At 47.9% G+C, this 20,064-nt stretch overlaps 1 protein-coding gene across 1 annotated transcript in view; it reads left to right on the forward strand.

Annotated features, from left to right (window-relative positions):
- Nucleotides 1–20,064, forward strand: part of sspo (SCO-spondin) — a gene marked incomplete at its 5' end in the record, with an annotated part of 592,643 nt that overhangs the window by 400,939 nt on the left and 171,640 nt on the right. Inside the window, 2 exons of the mRNA XM_080183006.1 lie at nt 7–138; nt 13,660–13,806. Of these exons, the coding sequence (XP_080039132.1) occupies nt 7–138; nt 13,660–13,806 (279 nt within the window). The remainder of the gene's footprint in view (nt 1–6; nt 139–13,659; nt 13,807–20,064) is intronic.

Below are 20,064 nucleotides of genomic sequence, written 5' to 3' on the forward strand. Positions count from 1 at the left end.
TGGCAGGTCACAGGTGTGTTTGGTCAGAATGGAGCTCCTGTTCCCAGACGTGTGGGACAGGTTATCGCAGCAGGAACTGCTCAGAGGCACAGGAGGAGCTGAAAGAAATGGAAGCCTGTTACATACAGCCATGTCCAGGTCAGTGCCCTCGGTCAGTGCAGCTTCTCTGTTTCACCTGAGCTTGCTGTTTGAATGGTGTTCACATAGAATGTGGCTAACACTGCAGTGAACGAGATACTGTCTCGCTCTTTGGGTGGTCCTTTTCTTTCACCTTCAGTAAGAGATAGACAAACGTTTTGGGGTTTAAAGGACAGTTGGAGAAATGGAACAACACAAGGTTTACTAAACTTTGACCCACAATGGAAAATAATCTAGGTATTGCGAGAAGTTATCTAAATTGGAGAATGTCACTACTTATCCCAAGATTGGAAATTGTGAGATTTAAGAAGTGTCCTCAGAGAATCCAGAGCTGTGTTCGAGCATTGCTGCATGAGGCCATTTGGTCCATTGTATCTGTACTTGGGTTCATGGAAAAATTGCGAATTAATCCCACTGAATGAGATAGAGATTGGAATTGGAGACATTTAAATGAGCTAATCAAAATTACTTCAATAAATTGTACAAAAAGGGAATTAGCTAAGCACTTATGAGGTAGGAATGGGGATATGAGAATAACGATTCGATATATTAACATTCACACAACTACCCTTGACTTCAACATGTCATGAACTTCTCCTTGGTGAATACCAATACAAAGTACTCATTAAGGACCTCACCAGTTTCCTGTGGTTCCCTTCATTGTCTTTGAGTGGGTCCCACTTGGAGTACTGTGCGCTGTTCTGGTCGCCTCACTACAGGAAGGATGTGGAAGCTATTGAGAGGGTGCAGAGGAGATTTACAAGGATGTTGCCTGGATTGGGAGGCATGCCTTATCAAGATAGGTTGAGGGAGCTAGGTCTCTTCTCCCTGGAGAGACGAAGGTTGCGAGGTGACCTGATAGAGGTTTATAAAATGTTGAGAGGAATAGATAGGGTGGATTCTCGGAGACTGTTTCCCAGGGCTGAAATGGTTGCTACGAGAGGACACAGGTTTAAGGTGCTGGGAAGCAAGTACAGAGGAGATGTTAGGGGTAAGTTTTTCACTCAGAGGGTAGTGAGTGAGTGGAATCGGCTGCCATCGGTGGTGGTAGAGGCGAACTTGCTGGGGTCTTTTAAGAGACTTCTGGATGAGTATATGGGATCTAATGGGATTGGGGGTTATAGATAGGCCTGGTAGGTAGGGATATGATTAGAACATAGAACATAGAACATTACAGCGCAGAACAGGCCCTTCGGCCCACGATGTTGCGCCGACCAGTTACAAAAACAATGACCCACTAGCCTATACCAATCCCTTTTCGTCCATAAACCTATCCAGAGATCTCTTAAACGCCCCCAAACTAGACGCATCTACAACTGCAGCAGGCAGGGCATTCCAATCCCTCACCACCCGCTGGGTAAAGAACCTACCCCTGACATCCGTCCTGTAGCTACCCCCCCTTAATTTAAAGTCATGCCCCCTCGTGCTAGCTTTCTCCATCCGAGGAAAAAGGCTATCACTATCCACCCTATCTAAACCCCTAATCATCTTATATGTTTCAATAAGATCCCCTCTTAGCCGCCTTCTTCCCAACGAAAACAACCCTAGATCCCTCAGTCTCTCCTCATAGGACCTCCCCACCATACCAGGCAACATCCTAGTAAACCTCCTCTGCACCCTCTCCAACGCCTCCACATCCTTCTTGTAATGCGGGGACCAGAACTGCACACAGTACTCCAAGTGCGGCCGCACTAGAGTAGTGTACAGTTGCAACATTACACTGCGACTCCTAAATTCAATCCCCCTACCAATAAACGCCAAGACACCGTACGCCTTCTTGACAACCTTATCTACTTGATTCCCAACTTTCAGGGATCTATGTACACACACACCTAGATCCCTCTGTTCATCCACACTATTCAAAGTCCTCCCGTTAGCCCTATACTCGACACATCTGTTGCTCCTACCAAAGTGAATTACCTCACACTTCTCCGCATTAAATTCCATCCGCCACCTCTCGGCCCAGCTCTGCAACCTATCTAAGTCTCCCTGCAGACTATGACACCCTTCCTCACAATCTACCACACCTCCAACTTTGGTGTCATCAGCAAATTTACTAATCCACCCAACTATACCCTCATCCAGATCATTAATAAAAATTACAAACAACAGTGGCCCCAAAACAGATCCCTGAGGCACACCACTCGTAACTGCACTCCATGATGAATATTTACCATCCACCACCACCCTCTGTCTCCTATCTGATAGCCAATTCCTGATCCAACTTCCTAGATTACCCACAATCCCATACATCTGCATTTTCTGCAGAAGCCTACCATGGTGAACCTTATCGAACGCCTTACTAAAATCCATGTATACCACGTCAACTGCCTTACCCCCATCCACCTCTTTGGTCACCTTCTCAAAAAACTCAATAAGGTTAGTAAGGCACGACCTACCTGCTACAAAACCATGCTGACTATTTCTAATCAATTCATTACACTCCAAATAACTATAAATCCTATCCCTAATAATTTTTTCTAAAACCTTGCCCACAACAGAAGTAAGACTCACCGGTCTATAATTCCCGGCAAAGTCTCTGTTCCCCTTCTTAAACAATGGGACAACATTCGCTATCCTCCAATCCTCCGGGACTACACCAGAGACCAATGACGACCTGAAGATCTGAGCCAGAGGCTCTGCAATCACCTCTCTAGCCTCCCAGAGAATCCTAGGGTAGATCCCATCCGGACCAGGGGACTTATCTATTTTCAGCCCCTCAAGAATTTCCAGCACATCCTCTTTATCAACCGTAATACTTTCTATTTTACACCCCTGCAACCCAATGTCCTCCTCAGCTATATTCATGTCCCCCTGCGTGAACACCGAAGAGAAATATTGGTTCAATACTTCTCCAATCTCCTCCGGTTCCACACACAACTTCCCCCTGCTGTCTGTAACTGGCCCTTTGGTGATTGGTGCAACTTGTGGGCTGAAGGGCCTGTTTGTGCTGTAGTGTTCTATGTTCTCTGTTATACTCTTTCCCTTGCTACCCATTTGCTCCAAATGTATGCATAAAAAGCCTTGGGATTCTCCTTGACCCTGTTTGCTAACAACATTCCATGGCACCTTTTAGCCCTCCTAATTCCACACTTAAGTTCCTTCCTACTTTTACTGTACTCCTCAAGGACTGCATCAGTTTTTGTATGCTTCCGTTTTTCTTTTGACTAAGCTTACAATTTCCCTTATTCCTTCCTCCAAATACATTAACGATTTGGAAGAAGGAACTGAAGGCACTGTTGCTAAGTTTGCAGATGTTACAAAGATACGTAGAGGGACAGGTAGTATTAAGGAAGCAGGGGGGCTGCAGAAGGAGTTGGACAGGTTAGGAGAGTGGGCAAAGAAGGGGCAGATGGAATACAATGTGGAAAAGTGTACTTTTCATGCACTTTGGAAGGAGGAATGGATTTGATTTGATTTATTATTGTAATGAATTAACATACAGTGAAAAGTATTGTTTCTTGCATGCTATACAGACAAAACATAGCATTCGTAGAGAAGGAAACGAGCGCAGAATGTAGTTCATTGCTAGGGTATAGAGAAAGATCAACTTAATGCAAGGGGAGTCCATTCAAAAGTCTGTTAGCAGCAAGGAAGAAGCTATTCTTGAGTTGGTTGATTTGTGCCGTGACTAACCTTTCGAAGCACTTCATAATGATGGGTGTCAGAGCCACCGGCTGATAGTCATTAAGCCACACTGCTTGGACTTCCTTAGGTACCGGGACGATGGTTGTCTTCTTGAAGCAGATAGGGACCTCAGATTATTGTAAAGATACAAGACTTTTATATCTTTTCCCCAACGGAAGAAGGTGAAAGAGAGAATGTCCAGGGTGCGTGGGATCCTTAATTATGCTGGCTGTTTTGCCGAGGCAGCAGGAAGTGTGGACAAAGTCAATGGATGGGACGCTGGTTTGAGTGATGGATTGGGCTACATTCACAACCTTCTATCGTTCGTTGCGATCTTGGGCAGAGCAGGAGCCATGCCAAGCTGTTGTATAACCAGAAAGAATGCTTTCTATGAGGCATCTGTAAAAATTGGTGAGAGTTGTAGCTGACATGCCAAATTTCCTTAGTCTTCTGAGAAAGTAGAGGCATTGGTGGGCTTTCTTAACTATAGTGTTGGCATGGGGGGGGGGGGGCGGTGGAACCAGGACAGATTGTTGGTGATCTGGACACCTAAAAACTTGAAGCTCTCGACCCTTCCTACTTCATCCCCGTTGATGTAGACAGGGGCATGTTCACCTTATGCTTCCTGAAGTCGATGACAATCTCCTTCCTTTTGTTGAGATTGAGGGAGAGATTATTGTTGCCGCACCAGTTCACCTGATTCTGTATCTCATTCCTGTCTCATCATTGTTTGAGATCCGACCCACTATAATTGTGTCGTCAGCAAACTTGAAAATCGAATTGGAGGGGAATTTGGCCGCACAGTAATAGGTGTACAAGGAGCAAAATAGGGGGCTGAGAACACAGCCTAGTGGGGCCCCAGTGTTGAGGATGATCATGGAGGAGGTGTTGTTGCCGATCCTTACTGATTGTGGTCTGTGAGTTAGGAAGTTCAGGATCCAGTCACAGAGGGAGGAGCCGAGGCCCAGGCCAGGTTGGAGATGAGTTTTGTAAGGACAGTGGTGTTGAAGGCTGAGCTGTAATCAATAAATAGAACTCTGGCATAGGTGTCCTTGTTATCTAGGTGTTCCAGGGTTGAGTGCAGGGCCAGGGAGATGGCATCTACTGTGAACCTGTTGCGGTGGCAGGCAAACTAGTGGATCCAGGTAGTCTGGGAGGCTGGAAGGGACCTCAGATTGTTGTAAAGAGAGGTTGAAGATGTCTGTGAATACCCCCGCCAGCTGATCCATGCAGGATCTGAGTGCCTGTCCGGGTATCCCATCCGGGCCAGTCACTTTCTGTGGGTTGACTGTCGAGAAAGCTGCTCTGACATCTGCAATGGTGACCTCGGATACAGGGCTTCCGGGGTGGAGGGCATGCTCTCACTGACCTCTTGCTCAAAACGGGCATAGAATGCGTTGACCCAGAAGTCTGAGTAGTGTTGAGGAGCAGAAGGATCTTGGGGTCCGGGTCCACAGGACTCTTAAATCGGCCTCGCAGGTGGAGGAGGTGGTCAAGAAGGCGTATGGTGTACTGGCCTTCATTAATCGAGGGATTGAGTTTAGGAGCCGGGAGGTAATGCTGGAACTTTATAAGACCCTTGTCAGGCCTCATTTGGAGTATTGTGCGCAGTTCTGGTCGCCTCACTATAGGAAAGATGTAGAAGCTATTGAAAGGGTGCAGAGGAGATTTACAAGGATGTTGCCTGGACTGGGAGGCATGCCTTATGAAGTTAGGTTGAGGGAGCTGGGACTCTTTTCCCTGGAGAGACGAAGGTTGAGAGGCGACCTGATAGAAGTTTATAAAATGTTGAGAGGAATAGATAGGGTGGATTCTCAGAGGCTATTTCCCCGGGTTGAAATGGTCGCTACGAGAGGACACAGATTTAAGGTGCGGGGAGGGAGGTTCAGAAGTGATGTTAGGGGTAAGTTTTTCACTCAGAGGGTGGTGAGTGAATGGAATCGGCTGCCGTCAGTGGTGGTGGAGGCGAACTCGCTGGGGTCTTTTAAAAGACTTCTGGATGAGTATATGGGGTTTAATGAGATTGAGGGTTATAGATAGGTCTGTAGGTTGGTAGGTGATGTGATCGACGCAACTTGTGGGCCGAAGGGCCTGTTTGTGCTGTAGTGTTCTATGTTCTATGTTCTATTAGAGAGGTATGCGTTGGAACTGGTGATTTTACATGCCTTCATCTTGTAGCTTGTTATGCCTTGCAGACCTTGCTATAGTTGGCGGGAGTTGATGTCGCTAGCCTGGGACTCTAGCTGGTCCGGTACTGTCTCTTGGTATCTTTAATGGGTCTCCTTAGATTTATCTGGCTTTCTTGTATAGGTCAGGGTCACTGACTTGAACGCCTCATTGGCATAGACTGTTTTCTAAATGGGAAAATGCTGAGGAAATCAGAAACACAGAGAGACTTTTGAGTCATTGTTCAAGATTCTCTTAAGGTTAATGTAGAGTATAAAAGCAGGGAGGTCTTGCTGCAATTGTACAAGGCACTGGTGAGGCCGCAGCTGGAGTACTGTGTGCAATTTTGGTCCCGTTATTTGTGAAAGGATATATTGGTCTTGGAGGGAGTGCAGAGAAGGTTCACCAGGTTGATTCCGGAGATGAGGGGGTTAGCTTATGAGGAGAGATTGAGTAGATTGGGCCTGTACTCATTGGAGTTTAGAAGGCTGAGAGGAGATCTTATAGAGACATACAAGATAATGAAAGGGCTAGACAAGGTAGAAGCAGAGAGATTATTTCCACTTAGAAAGGAAATAAGAACTAGAGGGCACAGTCTCAAAATAAGGGGGAGTCAATTTAGAACAGAGTTGAGGAGGAACTTCTCCCAGAGGGTAGTGAATCTTTGGAATACTCTGCTCATTGAAACAGTGGAGACAACCTCGTTGAATATGTTTAAGTCACAGGTAGATAGATTTCTGATCAAGAAGGAAATTAAGGGTTATGGGGAGCAAGCGGGTAAGTGGAACTGAACCACTATTAGATCAGCCATGATCTTATGGAATGGTGGGGCAGGCTCGAAGAGCTAGGTGGCCTTCTCCTGCTCCTATTTCTTATGTTCTTATGTAACATGCAGGTTCAGTCAGCAGTTAGGAAGGCAAATGCAGTGTTAGCATTCATGTGGAGAGGGCTAGAATACAAGAGCAGGGATGTACTTCTGAGGATATATAAGGCCCTGGTCAGACCCTATTCGGAGCGTTGTGAACAGTTTTGGTCTCCATATCTAAGGATGTGCTGGTCTTGGAAAGGGTCCAGAGGAGGTTCAAAGAAAAATCCTTGGAATGAAGAGCTTGTCGTATGAGGACTCTGGGTCTGTTCTCATTGGAGTTTAGAAGGATGAGGGGGAATGTCTGCACTGTGTCTATCTCAGTCTGAGTCCCGCAGCCTCCCTCTGCCGGCTCTTACTCTGCGCTGTGTCTATCTCAGTCTGAGTCCCGCAGCCTCCCTCTGCCGGCTCTCACTCTGCACTGTGTCTATCTCAGTCTCACTGAGTCCCGCAGCCTCCCTCTGCCGGCTCTTACTCTGCGCTGTGTCTATCTCAGTCTGAGTCCCGCAGCCTCCCTCTGCCGGCTCTCACTCTGCACTGTGTCTATCTCAGTCTCACTGAGTCCCGCAGCCTCCCTCTGCCGGCTCTTACTCTGCACTGTGTCTATCTCAGTCTGAGTCCCGCAGCCTCCCTCTGCCGGCTCTTACTCTGCACTGTGTCTATCTCAGTCTGAGTCCCGCAGCCTCCCTCTGCCGGCTCTTACTCTGCGCTGTGTCTATCTCAGTCTGAGTCCCGCAGCCTCCCTCTGCCGGCTCTTACTCTGCACTGTGTCTATCTCAGTCTGAGCCCCGCAGCCTCCCTCTGCCGGCTCTTACTCTGCACTGTGTCTATCTCAGTCTGAGTCCCGCAGCCTCCCTCTGCCGGCTCTTACTCTGCACTGTGCCTATCTCAGTCTGAGTCCCCGCAGCCTCCCTCTGCCGGCTCTTACTCTGCACTGTGTCTATCTCAGTCTCACTTTTTCCCCAGTCCTACACTTACTGGCCTAATGATCTGGTTCCTACCCGCCTGCCACACTTGTTTAAACCCTGCCGAAATTGGTGCCCCTCCAGTTCAGGTGCAACCCTTCCTTCTTGTCATCCCCCAGAAGCCATCACAGTGATCCATATATCTAAAGCTCTCCCCTTAACGCCAGCTCTTTAACTACGTATTCACCTGTACTTATTCTCTGCTCCAATCTTCACCAGCACATGGCAGGGGAAGTAATCTGAGGTTTCTACCCTCGAGGTCCGGCTTTTAAGCTCCTGACTGAACTCCCTGAATTGTCTTTGCAGAACCTCTTCGCTCTTCCTGCCTATGTCATTAGTGCAAATGTGGACAATGACATCTATCTGTTTACTCCCCCGTCTCAGGATGCCCTGTTATCAGTTTCTGCAAGATTCCCCTCTCATTCTTCTAAACTCCAGTGAGTATAATCCGAACTGACTTAGTCTCTCTTGATTTGACAGACCCGCCATCCCAGGAATCAGCCTGGTAAACCTTCACTTCTCTCTCTCCATAGCAAGGCATTGGTGAGGCCGCACCTGGAGTATTGTGTACACTTTTGGTCCCCTTATTTGAGGAAAGATGTAGTGACATTGAAGGCAGTTCAGAGGAGGTTCACTAGATTGATTCCAGAGTGAAGGGTTTGTCGTATGAAGACAGATTGAACAGTTTAGGCCGATACTCTCTGGAATTTAGAAGAATGAGGGGAGACCAAATTGAGGTTTGCAAGATGATAAAAGGTCTGGATAAGAACATAAGAACATAAGAAATAGGAGCAGGAGTAGGCCATCTAGCCCCTCGAGCCTGCCCCGCCATTCAATAAGATCATGGCTGATCTGTCGTGGCTCAGTTCCACATTCCCGCCCTCTCCCCATAACCCTTAATCCCCTTGCTTATCAAAAACCCATCAACCCGCATCTTAAAAATATTGAGCGAGGCAGCCTCCACCACTTCAACGGGCAGAGAATTCCAGAGATTCACCACCCTTTGAGTGAAGAAGTTCCTCCTCAACTCCGTTCTAAACCGCCCCCCCTTTATCTTGAGGCTGTGCCCCCTAGTCCTACTGTCCTTTCTGAGCGGGAAGAGCCTCTCCACCTCTATCCTATCCATCCCATTCATCATCTTATACGTCTCAATGAGATCTCCCCTCATTCTTCTAAACTCTAACGAGTACAAGCCTAGTTTATTCAGCCTCTCCTCATAGTTCAACCCCCTCAACTCCGGAATCAGCCTAGTAAACCTCCTCTGCACTCCCTCCAAGGCTAAAATATCCTTGCATAAGTGCAGCGACCAAAACTGCACACAGTACTCCAGTTGCGTCCTCACCAATGTCCTATACAGCTGCAGCAAGACCTCCCTACTTTTATATTCAATCCCCCTCGCTATGAAGGCCAGCATCCCATTCGCCTTCCTGACCACCTGCTGTACCTGCAGGCTGGGATTTTGCAACTCATGCACAAGGACTCTGAGGTCCCTCTGCACCGTCGCCTGCTGCAGTTTTTCGCCACGTACGTAATAGTCCTTCCTACCATTATTCCTACCAAAGTGGACCACCTTGCACTTGCCAACATTAAATTCCATTTGCCAGTTCCTGGCCCATTCGCCCAGCCTATCTAGATCCATCTGCAGACTCTCCACACCCTCCGCACAATTTGCCGTTCCACCAATCTTGGTGCCATCAGCAAATTTCGACACCATACACTCGGTTCCCTCCTCCAGATCATCTATATAAATGGTGAATAGCTGAGGCCCCAGCACCGACCCCTGGGGCACTCCACTAGTCACCAACCGCCAATCCGAATAGCACCCATTGACCCCCACTCTCTGCCTCCTATTTGACAGCCAATCCTCTATCCACGCTAACACCCTACCCCCAACTCCATGCCCCCTGACCTTCTGTAATAACCTCTTGTGAAGTACCTTGTCAAACGCCTTCTGAAAATCAAGAAACACCACATCCACCGGCTCTCCTCTATCCACCGCCCTAAACACATCCTCATAGAACTCCAATACATTTATCAGACACGACTTCCCCTTAACGAAACCGTGCTGCGTCTGCTCTATCAAGCAATTCCCCTCAAGATGCCTCGCTATTTCCTCCTTGATGATGGATTCTAACATTTTACCTACAACAGACGTTAAACTAACCGGCCTATAATTCCCTGCCTTTTGCCTGCCACCCTTCTTAAACAACGGCGTAACATTAGCTGTTTTCCAATCTTCCGGCACTTCCCCGGAATCCAGCGACGCTTGGAAAATAATCACCAAGGCATCCACTATCACCTCCGCCATTTCCTTCAGAACGCTTGGATGCATTCCATCCGGTCCTGGGGACTTGTCCACAATCAGTCCCTCCAGTCTGTCGAGCACCGCCTCTCTAGTAACAATAATGTCATTGAGACCCTCCAGTCCTACCACCTTTCCATCTCTAACACCCGGCAAATTACTCACGTCCTCCTCCGTGAAGACTGAAACAAAAAAGTTATAAAGTAGATGTGGAGCGGATGCTTCCTCTTGTGGGGGATTCTGGGACAAGAGGTCAGTCTGAGGATAAGGGGCAGCAAATTTAAAACAGAGTTGAGGAGAAACTACTTCACTCAAAGGTTGTGAATCTGTGGAATTCACTACCCCAAAGGATGCTGGGACAGTGAGTAATTTATGGAAGAGTTAGACAGATTTTTAATTGGGAATGGGGCTGAAGGGTTGTGGGGAGAAGGCAGGAAAATGGGGATGAGGAGCATATCAGCCATGATCGAATGGCAGAGTGGACTCGATGGGCCGAACGGCCTAATTCTGTTCCTTTAGATAGGGCGGACAGTGATAGCCTTTTTCCTCGGATGGAGAAAGCTAGCACGAGGGGGCATAGCTTTAAATTAAGGGGTGGTAGTTATAGGACGGATGTCAGGGGTAGGTTCTTTACCCAGAGGGTGGTGAGGGATTGGAATGCCCTGCCTGCTGCAGTTGTAAATGCGCCTAGTTTGGGGGCGTTTAAGAGATCCGTGGATAGGTTTATGGATGGAAGGGGATTGGTTTAGGTTAGAGGGTCATTGTTTTTTAACTGGTCGGCGCAACATTGTGGGCCGAAGGGCCTGTTCTGCGCTGTAATGTTCTATGTTCTATATGTTATGAACTTATTAGCTTATAATCTTTCCTCAGGTTCAGACACAAAAACTGCACACAGGCCTTCTATAAATATGTGAAAGGTAAAAGGATAAGAAGAGAAGGGATAGGACCGATAAAAGGTGAGGGGGGAAAGGTTTGTGTGGAACCAGAAGAAATGGCGGAGGTGCTTAACGAGTACTTCGCCTCAGTATTCACGGTGGAAGCCGATCTGGGAGATTTTGTTATGGATTTGCAGCAGATGGAAAGGATTGAGTACGTGAATATTAAGGAGGAGGATGTGTTGGAACTTTTGAATTCTATCAAGGTAGATAAGTCGCCGGGACCAGATGGGATGTACCCCAGGATACTGTGGGAGGCGAGGGAAGAGATTGCAGAACCCCTGGCGATGATCTTTGCGTCGTCAATGGAGACGGGAGAGGTTCCAGAGGATTGGAGGATTGCGGATGTAGTTCCTATTTTTAAGAAAGGGAACAGAGATAGCCCGGGAAATTACCGACCGGTGAGTCTGACCTCAGTGGTTGGTAAGCTGATGGAGAGGCTTCTGAGGGACAAGATTTACGAACATTTGGAGAGGTTTGACATGATCAGGAATAGTCAGCATGGATTTGTCAAGGGCAGGTCGTGCCTTACAAGCCTAGTTGAGTTCTTCGATAATGTGACTGAACACATTGACGAAGGAAGTGCCGTGGACGTAGTGTACATGGACTTCAGCAAGGCGTTTGATAAGGTCCCCCATGCAAGACTTCTTGAGAAGGTGAGAGGGCATGGGATCCAAGGGCCTTTGGCCTTGTGGATCCAGAACTGGCTTGCCTGCAGAAGGCAGAGAGTGGTTGTGGATGGGGCTTTTTCTGAATGGAGGTCAGTCACCAGCGGAGTGCCTCAAGGATCTGTTCTGGGACCCTTGTTGTTTGTCATTTTCATAAATGACCTGGATGAGGAAGTGGAGGGATGGGTAAGTAAGTTCGCTGATGACACGAAGGTCGGTGGTGTTGTGGATGATCTGGAAGGATGGCAAAAGTTGCAGCAGGACATAGATAGGATGCAGGACTGGGCGGAGAAGTGGCAGATGGACTTCAACGCGGATAAATGTGTTGTCGTCCATTTTGGCAGAACCAACGGGATGAACGAGTACACTATTAAGGGCAGAAGTCTGAGTAGTGTTGAGGAGCAGAAGGATCTTGGGGTCCGGGTCCACAGGTCTCTTAAATCGGCCTCGCAGGTGGAGGAGGTGGTCAAGAAGGCGTATGGTGTACTGGCCTTCATTAATCGAGGGATTGAGTTTAGGAGTCGGGAGGTAATGCTGGAACTTTATAAGACCCTTGTCAGGCCTCATTTGGAGTATTGTGCGCAGTTCTGGTCGCCTCACTATAGGAAAGATGTAGAAGCTATTGAAAGGGTACAGAGGAGATTTACAAGGATGTTGCCTGGACTGGGAGGCATGCCTTATGAAGTTAGGTTGAGGGAGCTGGGACTCTTTTCCCTGGAGAGACGAAGGTTGAGAGGCGACCTGATAGAAGTTTACAAAATGTTGAGAGGAATAGATAGGGTGGACTCTCAGAGGCTATTTCCCCGGTTTGAAATGGTCGCTACAAGAGGACACAGATTTAAGGTGCGGGGAGGGAGGTTCAGAAGTGATGTTAGGGGTAAGTTTTTCACTCAGAGGGTGGTGAGTGAATGGAATCGGCTGCCGTCAGTGGTGGTGGAGGCGAACTCGCTGGGGTCTTTTAAAAGACTTCTGGATGAGTATATGGGGTTTAATGAGATTGAGGGTTATAGATAGGTCTGTAGGTTGGTAGGTGATGTGGTCGGCGCAACTTGTGGGCCGAAGGGCCTGTTTGTGCTGTAGTGTTCTATGTTCTATGTTCTATGTTCTAATACTCCAGGTGCGGCCTCACCAACACCCTGTACAATTGCAGCAAAATATCCCTATCCCTATACTCAAATCCTCCCACTATGAAGGACAACACACCATTTGCCTTCTTTACTGCCTGCCGTACCTGCACACTTCCTCTCAGGGACTGGCAGGAACGGTGCCAACCTGTGCCCGGGCTTGTCCCTCTGTATGTACCCCTCCTTCCCCACCAAATTATACTTCCCTTTACACTCACGGCAGGTTCCCTTGACTGATTCCTATTCTTATATAACTATTTTAAACTCACTGATGTAATATCACATTGTGGTATGAATATTTACTCGGGGGAGGGGGGGAGGGGCGTTCCTGAGAATGGGAACCTTGTTATGTCACCGGCAGGAGTGGGAAAACCGGGAATTGAGATTTCACCAACGAGAATCCCATTTCCCAACTCTCAGGATTTTGTGTCCATAACTGTTTGTGCTCGTGGCGAACGCAAGCGTGAAATCGCCCCAAAGTGTCCCGTTTTCACCTCGATGCACCAGCTTGTCTGCAGCTCAGCCTCCAGCTCATTAACTTTGGGTCTAAGCTCGTCCAGTCACAGATATCTATACAGATGCAATTACCATGGATTACAGTGACATCTGGGAGTTCCCACAATGCATCACCCATCCTGCACCTTCGGTATAGTTCATAAAGAGACTAATAAAAAGAAAATGTGATTAGCCTCCCTCCCTCTCTCTGCCCTTTACTGTCTCTCACTCATTTCTTCCCTTGCCATCTCTTTCTCTGCCTCTCCTTCTGTCTAATTATTTCCTGCCTTTTCTCTCTCTCTCTCTCTCTCTCTCTGTGACTGTCTGTGTCACACTGTGTTGTATTGAATGTTTTATTGTGTTTTTTTCTCCAGCGCACTGTGAGATGGGTGTCTGGAGTGAGTGGTCAGACTGTTCCTGCATTTCTCCAGTGCAGCATCGATATCGGATGGCTCTCCCCGGGAAACTTTGCAAAGGACAAGTGGTTGATTCCAGATTGTGTAACCAGACTGAGTGCGAAGGTGAGCAGATTGACTATGGAGCTGGTTCCTCACTCAGAGAGGATGGAGTTTGAGAAATGGGAATGGACATGGGATCAGGGTGGTGACAGGAGATGGCTGACGCCCAAAGGATGCGCTGCCTCACCGGTGCAAAGTAAACAACCCAGTTCAGAAGTGGGGCATTACTGAAAACATCACTGTTGAATCTGTCCCTGTGCCTCAGAAGGGAAGTGGGGAGAGCAGGAGAGCAATAGTAATTGGGGATGTGATGGTTAGAGGGACAGATAGGAGGTTCTGCAGCAGCAAAAGAGACTCCCGGATGGTATGCTGCCTCCCGGGTGCCAGGGTCCGTGATGTCTCGGACCGTGTTTTCAGGATCCTTAAGGGGGAGGGAGATCAGTCACAGATCGTGGTACACATCGGTACCAACAACATAGGTTGGAGAAGGGACGGGGATTTAAAACATGAGATTAGGGAACTAGGATGGAAGCTGAGAGCCAGGACAAAACATGTTGTCATCTCTGGTTTGTTGCCGGTGCCACGTGCTAGTGAGTTGAGGAACAGGATGAGAGTGTAGATTAACATGTGGCTGAAGGGATGGTGTAGGAGAGAGGGTTTCATTTATACGGATAATTGGACCACATTCTGGGGAAGGTGGGACCTGTACAAATAGGACGGTTTGCACCTGAACCAGAGGGGCACTAATATCCTGGGAGGGAAATTTGCTACAGTTCCTGAGGGGGCGGGGGGTTAAACTAATTTGTCAGGGGGTTGGAAAAATGAGATGTAGTCCAAAAGCCAGTGTTGAGGGTCACGAGGTACTGAGGAAGGTACCAAGGTCACAGGAGTGTACAGGCAGACAGGATGGTGGGTTGAAGTGTATCTACTTCAATGCAAGGAGCATCCGGAATAAGGGAGGTGAACTTGGAGCATGGATTGGTACTTGGGACTATGATGTTGTGGCCATTACGGAGACATGGTTAGAACTGGGACAGGAATGGTTATTGGCAGTTCCGGGGTATAGATGTTTCAGTACGAATAGGGAAAGTGGTAAAAGAGGGGGAGGAGTAGCATTGTTAATCAAGGATAGTTTAACAGCTGCTGAAAGGCATTTCGAGGGCGATCTGTCTACTGAGGTAATATGGGCTGAAGTTAGAAATAGGAAAGGATCGGTCACATTGTTAGGAGTTTTCTACAGGCCCCCAAATAGTAATAGAGATGTGGAGGAGGAAATGGCAAAGCAGATTATGGATAGGTGTGGAGGTCACAGGGTAGTTATCATGGGTGACTTTAACTTTCCAAATATTGATCGGAATCTTTATGGGTCGAATAGTTTGGATGGGGCACTTTTTGTACAGTGTGTACAGGAGGGTTTCCTGACACAAAATGTGGATAAGCCGACAAGAGATGGGACCACATTGGACTTGGTACTGGGTAATGAACCGGGCCAAGTGTTAGATTTGTTTGTGGGAGAGCACTTTGGAAATAGTGACCACAGTTCGGTGTCCTACATTATTGCAATGGAGAGGGATAGGGTCACACGGCAGGGCAAGGTTTATAATTGGAGCAGGGGTAATTATGATGCGATTAGGCAAGAATTAGGGAGCATAAGATGGGAACAGAAACTCAGGTTTGAGCACAAACAAAAAGTGGAGCTTGTTCAAGGAACAAATACTGCGTGTCCTTGATAGGTATGTCCCTGTCAGGCAGGAGGGAAATGGCCGAGTGAGGGAACCATGGTTCACAAAGGAGGTTGAATGTCTTGTCAAGAGGGAAAAGGAAGTGTATGTAAGGATGAAAAAACAAGTTGGGTGGCTTGAGGGTTACAAGGTAGCTAGGAATGAGTTAAAGAAAGGGCTTAGGAGAGCTAGGAGGGGGCATGAGAAATCCTTGGCAGGTCAGATAAAAGAAAACCCCAAGGCTTTTTACTCTTGTTTGAATAATAAATGAGTGACCAGAAGTTGCAGCGAGACATAGATAGGATGCAAGACTGGGCGGAGAAGTGGTAGATGGACTTCAATGCAGATAAATGTGTAGTGGTCCATTTTGGCAGGTCCAACGGGATGCAGGAGTACAATATCAAGGGTAGGACTCTTAGCAGTGTTGAGGATCAGAAGGATCTTGGGGTCCGGGACCATAGGACTCTTAAATCTGCCTCGCAGGTGGAGGATGTAGTCAAGAAGGCGTATGGTGTGCTAGCCTTCATTAATCGAGGATTGAGTTTAGGAGTCGGGAGTTAATGCTGCAACTTTATAGGATCCTTGTCAGATCAAGGAGAAAATAGCGAGGCATCTTGACGAGAATTGTTTGGTAGAGCAGACGCAGCACGGTTTTGTTAAGGGGAAGTCGTGTCTGATGAATTTATTGGAGTTCTATGAGGATGTGTCTAGGGCGGTGGATAGAGGAGAGCCGGTGGATGTGGTCTTTCTTGACTTTCAGAAGGCGTTTGACAAGGTGCCTCACAAGAGGTTATTGCAGAAGGTCAGGGGGCATGGAGTTGGGGGTAGGGTGTTAGCGTGGATAGAGGACTGGTTGTCAAATAGGAGTCATGATGTGGGTATGCCGGCGTTGGACTGGCGTAAACACAGTAAAAAGTCTGACAACACCAGGTTTTAGTCCAACCTATTTATTATCAAATAAATAGGTTGGACTAAAACCTGGTGTTGTCAGACTTTTTACTGTGTCAAATAGGAGGCAGAGAGTGGGGGTCAATGGGTGCTATTCGGATTGGCGGTTGGTGACTAGTAGAGTGCCCCAGGGGTCGGTGCTGGGGCCTCAGCTATTCACCATTTATATAGATGATCTGGAGGAGAGAACCGAGTGTATGGTGTCGAAATTTGCCGATGACACCAAGATTGGTGGAATGGCAAATTGTGCGGAGGGTGTGGAGAGTCTGCAGAAGGATCTAGATAGGCTGGGCGAATGGGCCAGGAACTGGCAAATGGAATTTAATGTTGGCAAATGTGAGGTTGTCCACTTTGGTAGGAATAATGGTAGGAAGGACTATTACGTACGTGGCGAAAAACTGCAGCAGGCGACGGTGCAGAGGGACCTCGGGGTCCTTGTGCATGAGTCGCAAAAACCCAGCCTGCAGGTGCAGCAGGTGGTCAGGAAGGCGAATGGGATGCTGGCCTTCATAGCGAGGGGGATTGAATATAAAAGTAGGGAGGTCTTGCTGCAGCTGTATAGGGCACTGGTGAGACCGCAGCTGGAGTACTGTGTGCAGTTTTGGTCGCCGCACTTACGCAAGGATATTTTAGCCTTGGAGGGAGTGCAGAGGAGGTTTACTAGACTGATTCCGGAGTTGAGGGGGTTGCACTATGAGGAGAGGCTGAATAAACTAGGCTTGTACTCGTTAGAGTTTAGAAGAATGAGGGGAGATCTCATTGAGACGTATAAGATGATGAATGGGATGGATAGGATAGAGGTGGAGAGGCTCTTCCCACTCAGAAAGGACAGTAGGACTAGAGGGCACAGCCTCAGGATAAAGGGGGGGCGGTTTAGAATGGAGTTGAGGAGGAACTTCTTCACTCAAAGGGTGGTGAATCTCTGGAATTCTCTGCCCGTTGAAGTGGTGGAGGCTACCTCGCTCAATATTTTTAAGATGCGGGTTGATAAGTTTTTGATAGGCGAGGGGATTAAGGGTTATGGGGAGAGGGCGGGAATGTGGAACTGAGCCACGACAGATCAGCCATGATCTTATTGAATGGCGGGGCAGGCTCGAAGGGCTAGATGGCCTACTCCTGCTCCTATTTCTTATGTACCCTACTTGGAGTACTGTGCGCAGTTCTGGTTGCCTCACTACAGGAAGGATGTGGAGGCTATTGAGAGGGTGCAGAGGAGATTTACAAGGATGTTGCCTGGATTGGGAGGCAGGCCTTATGAAGATAGGTTGAGGGAGCTAGGTCTCTTCTCCCTGGAGAGACGAAGGTTGAGAGACGACCTCATAGAGGTTTATAAGATGTTGAGAGGAATAAATAGGGTGGATTCTCGGAGGCTATTTCCCAGGGCTGAAATGGTCGCTACGAGAGGACACAGGTTTAAGGTGCTGGGAAGCAAGTACAGAGGAGATGTCAGGGGTAAGTTTTTCACTCAGAGGGTGGTGAGTGAGTGGAATCAGCTGCCGTCAGTGGTGGTAGAGGCGAACTCGCTGGGGTCTTTGAAAAGACTTCTGGATGAGTATATGGGATTTAATAGGATTGGGAGTTACAGATAGTCCTATGGCCTGATAGGTATAGATGCGATCGGTGCAACTTGTGGGCCGAAGGGCCTGTTTGTGCTGTAGTGTTCTATGTTCTATCCCGACAACATTCCAAGAACTGTTCCTCAAGCCCACTGCGTCCGACTTGAGTCAACCAATCAATGCCATAGAAGACAGGGTGGTGGTGGAGAGAAAATTTTCAGACTGGAGGCCAGTTACCAGCGGTGTACCACAGGGATCAGTGCTGGGTCCTCTGCTATTTGTGATTTTTATCAATGACTTGGAAGAGGGGGTTGAAGGGTGGGTTAGTAAATTTGTTGATGACACCAAGATTGGTGGAGTAGTGGGTGAGGTGGAGGGCTCTTGCAGGCTGCAAAAAGACATTGATAGGATGCAGAGCTGGGCCGAAAAGTGGCAGATGGAGTTTAACCCTGATAAGTGTGAGGTGATTCGTTTTGGTAGGACAAACTTGAATGCGGATTATAGGGCCAACGGCAGGGTTCTGAGGAATACGGAGGAACAGAGAGATCTTGGGGTTCATATCCACAGATCTCTGAAGGTTGCCACTCAAGTGGATAGAGCCGTGAAGAAGGCTGACAGTGTGTTAGCGTTTATTAACAGGGGGTTTGAGTTTAAGAGCCGTGGGGTTATGCTGCAACTATACCGGACCTTGGTGAGACCACATATGGAATATTGTGTGCAGTTCTGGTCACTTCACTATAAGAAGGATGTGGAAGCATTGGAGAGAGTGCAGAGGAGATTTACCAGGATGCTGCCTGGTTTGGAGGGTAGGTCTTATGAGGAAAGGTTGAGGGAGCTGGGGCTTTTCTCTTTGGAGCGGAGGAGAACGAGAGGTGACTTAATGAAAGTCTATAAGATGATGAGAGGGATAGATAGAGTGGACGTGCAGAGACTATTTCCTCGGGTGGATGTAGCTGTTAGTGGGGGGCATAACTATAAGATTCATAAGAACAAAGAACAATACAGCACAGGAAACAGGCCCTTCGGCCCTCCAAGCCTGTGCCGCTCATTGGTCCAACTAGACCATTTGTTTGTATCCCTCCATTCCCAGTCTGCTCATGTGTCTATCCAGGTAACTCTTAAACGATCCCAGCGTGTCTGCCTCCACCACCCTGCTTGGCAGCGTATTCCAGGCCCCCACCACCTTCTGCGTAAAAAACTTCCCTCTGATATCTGAGTTATACCTCACTCCTCTCACCTTGAGCCCGTGACACCTTGTGTTTGTCACTTCCGACCTGGGAAAAAGCTTCCCACTGTTCATCCTATCTATACCCTTCATAATTTTATACACCTCTATTAGGTCTCCCCTCATTCTCCATCTTTCCAAGGAGAACAGCCCCAGTCTACCTAATCTCTCCTCATAGCTAAGACCCTCCATACCAGGCAACATCCTGGTAAACCTTTTCTGTACTCTCTCTAAAGCCTCCACGTCCTTCTGGTAGTGTGGCGACCAGAACTGGATGTAGAACTCCAAATGTGACCTAACCTACGTTCTACAGAGCTGTAACATCAGACTCCAGCTTTTCTACTCTATACCCCGTCCTATAAAGGCAAGCACGCCATATGCCTTCTTCACCGCCTTCTTCACCACCTTCTCCACCTGTGATGCCACTTTCAAGAATCTGTGGATCTGCACACCTAGGTCCCTCTGTGTGTCTAAACTCTTGATGGCCCTGCCATTTATTGTATAGCTCCCCCCTACATTAGTTCTTCCAAAATACATCACCTCACATTTATCTGGATTAAACTCCATCTGCCATTTCTCCACCCAATTTTCCAGCCTATCTATATCCTGCTGGATTGTCCGACAATGTTCATATCTATCCGCAAGTCCAGCCATCTTCATGTCATCCTCAAACTTGTTGATAACACCAGTTACACCTTCTTCCAGATCACTTATATATATCTCAAATAGCAGAGGTCCCAGTACAGAGCCCTGCGGAACACCACTGGTCACAGACCTCCAATCGGAAAAAGACCCTTCCACTGCTACCCTCTGTCTCCTGTGGCCAAGCCAGTTCTCTACCCATCTAGCCACCTCGCCTTGTATCCCATGA

This window comes from Carcharhinus amblyrhynchos, unplaced genomic scaffold, assembly GCF_965287045.1.
Source record: "Carcharhinus amblyrhynchos unplaced genomic scaffold, sCarAmb.v2.hapA chromosome_114, whole genome shotgun sequence".
Taxonomy (NCBI): domain Eukaryota; kingdom Metazoa; phylum Chordata; class Chondrichthyes; order Carcharhiniformes; family Carcharhinidae; genus Carcharhinus; species Carcharhinus amblyrhynchos.